The 4,641-nt window shown below is 36.2% G+C and overlaps 1 protein-coding gene across 3 annotated transcripts in view; it reads right to left on the bottom strand.

Annotated features, from left to right (window-relative positions):
* Positions 1-984, bottom strand: part of pdgfd (platelet derived growth factor d) — a 59,216-nt gene extending 58,232 nt beyond the window's left edge. The window contains exon 1 of one of the 3 annotated variants that reach the window (XM_079824347.1): positions 312-984. In XM_079824347.1, coding sequence (XP_079680473.1) covers positions 312-525 — 214 coding nt within the window. In that variant the 5' untranslated portion in view covers positions 526-984. The remainder of the gene's footprint in view (positions 1-311) is intronic. The other 2 variants (XM_079824345.1, XM_079824346.1) reach the window with 2 other exon arrangements.
* Between the last annotated feature and the right edge of the window lie 3,657 nt (positions 985-4,641).

The raw sequence follows: 4,641 nt of genomic DNA, 5'->3' as shown, positions 1-4,641 counted from the left end.
CGCACGCGCACTGCTCTCCAAAACGTCCCAGCAAAGCATATTAAGCGTCTTAATTTCATTGCATTACTTGATAATACAAGTGTCATTTATAAAGACAGGCTCATGTTACAAGTTTCGCATGATTATAAAGCGATTCAAAAAGCCACGTTGCGTTTGCTAGTGATCAACTACACCTGCTAACTAACACCTGCGTGCACCTGAGGAGGACGAACACCACCAAAACACTTCAGAAATTAAGTGAAGAACAGAGTTTGCTTCCTAAAAAGGAAAGTATTAGGCGTTTCTAATGCTTTTGAGATCACTAAACTCACCGTTCCTGCGCGTGTTTGCAGTCCTGAGCGCTTTGGAGGACATCACCTGGGCCTGCGTGGCGTGATTCTCCCCGCTCAGCACCGCGACGAGCGCGCACACGAGCAGACACATGATCTGGACGCGAACCGTCCGCGGCTGACCCATGATCCAGGAGAGAGGCATGGAGTTTCCACCGCTGCGCAGCGCGTGCACGGACCCGGAGGACAGGTTCATATAAACCGAGCCACGGAATCCAAAGACTTCGACTTTATCTGCTTCTCTCCCGTTTGACCCCGAGCTTACAATTCCACCAGAATGCTTTCCATTCCTTGAACTCGAGGACGCGCGATAAGTGTCCGGTTGGGAAAACGGGCAACGATAGCGCGCGCGGTGCCGACGGGTTCCCAGAGTTCACGCGTTAAACTCCCGCTGAAAGACCGGGGTTGGCGAGCCGCTGAGACATGGAAGGAGAAAGAAAGGAAGCCCAGGAGGGCTGGACCCCCTTCATCCAGTCAGGACGAGGAAATAAACGCCCGCGGGGCGCGTTTTACTGACTGTTTGGCGGAATATTTCCCTCGGTGCGTAACGCTGCCACTCTTTTCCTGTTTGTCTCGCCGCGAGGAAAGTTTTGAGGACTTTCCCTTAGGAGAAACAAACACACGGGACTCACACGTTCAGCAAACCACAGGCCATGCTTGGGTTTTAACCCGTTCCTGAGACATGTGTTGACATATAACAGTGTTTATAAAGTATAAATGTAGTTTAATAAGCGCTTTATTTTGGTTCACTTATAAGGGCTTCTCGAGGAACAATTGCACCTTGACGGAAGCTCTTATCAGATGAGGGCATTTCCGCTCTGGGGTCTGAATTATTGGCTGTGTTTGCTATGGAATAATAACGCGCTACTTTCTACACTGACTACTAGATAGTGCGCATTGGGGAAAGGAAGATAAACGTTCCGATTCCAAACATTGGCACGTGACCTCGGCAGTGATTCATTCTGTTAATGTCCAATTTTCACCTCAGAGTTCACACGGGCTGGCCTGCGATGTTCTAAATTCCATATAAAACTTTGCGAGCGGGGGAAATATCCTTAATATTAAAATCACAGTTGACTTTACTGCTGCTCACTTTTCAGTGGAAACGGACGGGTCGCATTGAATTGTGGGATACAGTATGTTTTATAATGCATTTTATCTGATTCAATCAGAAAACAAGAAAAAACATTGTATGCCACTTATCTAGTAAATGCATCTTGATTTAAGAATTTGTATATATTTGGACTGGAAACAAGACAAAAATACTAAATAAGAAAAGCATTTTTTTTTTTGCAGTGTACAGATATTTCCCAACTGAAGGAATTTCCCAAGAAGTCATGAATGCAGCAAATGACTGCACATGTGCTGTAAACTCACAGAATCAAGATATTAAATATTAAACTATATTACTGATCAGCTCATTTCAATTATAAAGTCATAATTATAAGATAAAATGATGAAAATATGATTTTACAAGTCCTCGTTATTAGATAAAAAGTCACAAATAGGATTTTGAAAGTCCTCATTATTAGATAAAAAGTCAAAAATATGATTTTAAAAGTCATAATCGTGAGATAAAAAGTCAAAAATATGATTTTAAAAGTCATAATCGTGAGATAAAAAGTCAAAAATAGGATTTTAAAATTCCTCATTAATAGATAAACAGTCAAAAATATGATTTTAAAAGTCCTCATTATTAGATAAAAAGTCAATAATATGATTTTAAAAGTCCTCATTATTAGATAAAAAGTCAAAAATATGATTTTAAAAGTCATAATCGTGAGATAAAAAGTCAAAAATAGGATTTTAAGTCATAATCGTGAGATAAAAAGTCAAAAATAGGATTTTAAAATTCTCATTAATAGATAAAAAGTCAAAAATATGATTTTAAAAGTCCTCATTATTAGATAAAAAGTCAAAAATATGATTTTAAAAGTCCTCATTATTAGATAAAAAGTCAAAAATATGATTTTAAAAGTCCTCATTATTAGATAAAAAGTCAAAAATATGATTTTAAAAGTCATAATCGTAAAATAAAAAGTCAAAAATAGGATTTTAAGTCATAATCGTGAGATAAAAAGTCAAAAATAGGATTTTAAAATTCCTCATTAATAGATAAAAAGTCAAAAATATGATTTTAAAAGTCCTCATTATTAGATAAAAAGTCAATAATATGATTTTAAAAGTCCTCATTATTAGATAAAAAGTCAAAAATATGATTTTAAGTCCTCATTAGATAAAAAGTCAAAAATATGATTTTAAAAGTCCTCATTATTAGATAAAAAGTCAAAAATATGATTTTAAAAGTCCTCATTATTAGATAAAAAGTCAAAAATATGATTTTAAAAGTCATAATCGTAAAATAAAAAGTCAAAAATAGGATTTTAAGTCATAATCGTGAGATAAAAAGTCAAAAATAGGATTTTAAAATTCCTCATTAATAGATAAAAAGTCAAAAATATGATTTTAAAAGTCCTCATTATTAGATAAAAAGTCAATAATATGATTTTAAAAGTCCTCATTATTAGATAAAAAGTCAATAATATGATTTTAAAAGTCCTCATTATTAGATAAAAAGTCAATAATATGATTTTAAAAGTCCTCATTATTAGATAAAAAGTCAATAATATGATTTTAAAAGTCCTCATTATTAGATAAAAAGTCAATAATATGATTTTAAAAGTCCTCATTATTAGATAAAAAGTCAAAAATATGATTTTAAGTCCTCATTAGATAAAAAGTCAAAAATATGATTTTAAAAGTCATAATCATGAGATAAATTAAAAAGGACATACTTAAGTCATTGTGAGATGAACAGTTGAAATCAGGACTTTAAAAATTATGAGAAAAAAATTCAAAATTGTGGATTTAAAGTCAAAATTATGACTTTAAAAAATCTAAATTATGATTAAAAGTCCTAATTATGAGATAAAAGCCGAAATTAGATTTGCAAAAGTCTAGATTATGACCAAAACACACTCTAAGATGTGTTGACATTAAGAGATGAAATCATGTTTGTTATTTATTTTTAAATGCGCTTTTAAATTTTGGATTCACACTTATAATAATAGTATTTACATTATGGTTTTCATTTTGATCAAAGCGATCAAAAACTTATAGAGCTAGAGAAATAAAGCTGACTTGACTTAAAATGCTATTAATGTACACCATTTTGATGGAGAATTATGAGGCAAGGCCTGAGAGAGAGTAAGAAAGCTGGTCTGATCCAGACTGTGCCCACTTTTCCTGACCCGGTCCTGTTCTGAGCTCAGCTGGCGGAGGGTGTGTCGTGATTTACCTCCTGAGGGATGCTGTGTGTGTGTGTGTGTGTGTGTGTGTGTGTGTGTGTGTGTGTGTGTGTGGTAGGTAACCAGGGCCAGTGTACACAGTGTTGACACAGAAACTCTAGCGTACATCCTGATGTTTATCTTCATGTCTTTGTGTTTCTCTCTCTCTCACACACACACACACACACACACACACACACACACACACACACACACACACACACACACACACACACACACACACACACACACACACACACTGTAAGTTAGGTAAGTGTTTACCTAAATGTGTTTGTACAGGAAACAGCCTGTTTATATTCTCTCTTTGCTCTAAACTCACGATTGCACGGCTAAACTAACGAGTGAGTGTTTTATCTATTAGTTGCAGGAGTAATTTTACGTGGTTTGCAGCACTTACAGTTCCAACACTAGGTATTAAGCGTCCCACAGTGTTTGTGTTGCAGACATGAATGACTCTCAAATCATGTGTCTTTTTTTACTTGAGCCTAGCAACCACTATAAGCACCCTAGCAACCAGAACATTTGAGTAACTGCATATCAATGCACCTAAAACACCTTAGCAACACCCTGGCAACCATTAAGCAATGCTATTAAATCCACTTAGATCACCCTAGCAACCAGAAAGGTTCAATACCTGCATAGCAATGCACCTAAGAACTCTCTAACATCATAGCAACACCCTGGCAATCAGAATATTCTAGTAATCGCATAGCAATGCACCCAAGCAACACCCTAGCAACATCATAACGCCCTGGCAACTACTAAGCAACGCTCTGAACACCCTAGCTACCCGAACATTTTAGTGACCACACAGCAATACACCTAAAAACACCTTAGCAACACCCTTGCAACCACCAAGCAAACCACTGAAAACCGCCCTGAAAGCCATAGGAAAATCATAGCAACACCATAGCAACCACTAATCAATGCACTCAAAGCCACTAGGAACACGGTAGCAAAATCATAGCAACACCCTGGCAACCACTAAGAAATGCTCTAAAAAC

Source organism: Gobio gobio (assembly GCF_949357685.1).
Source record: "Gobio gobio genome assembly, chromosome: 8".
Taxonomy (NCBI): Eukaryota; Metazoa; Chordata; class Actinopteri; order Cypriniformes; family Gobionidae; genus Gobio; species Gobio gobio.
This window is presented reverse-complemented; position numbering and strand designations above follow the sequence as displayed.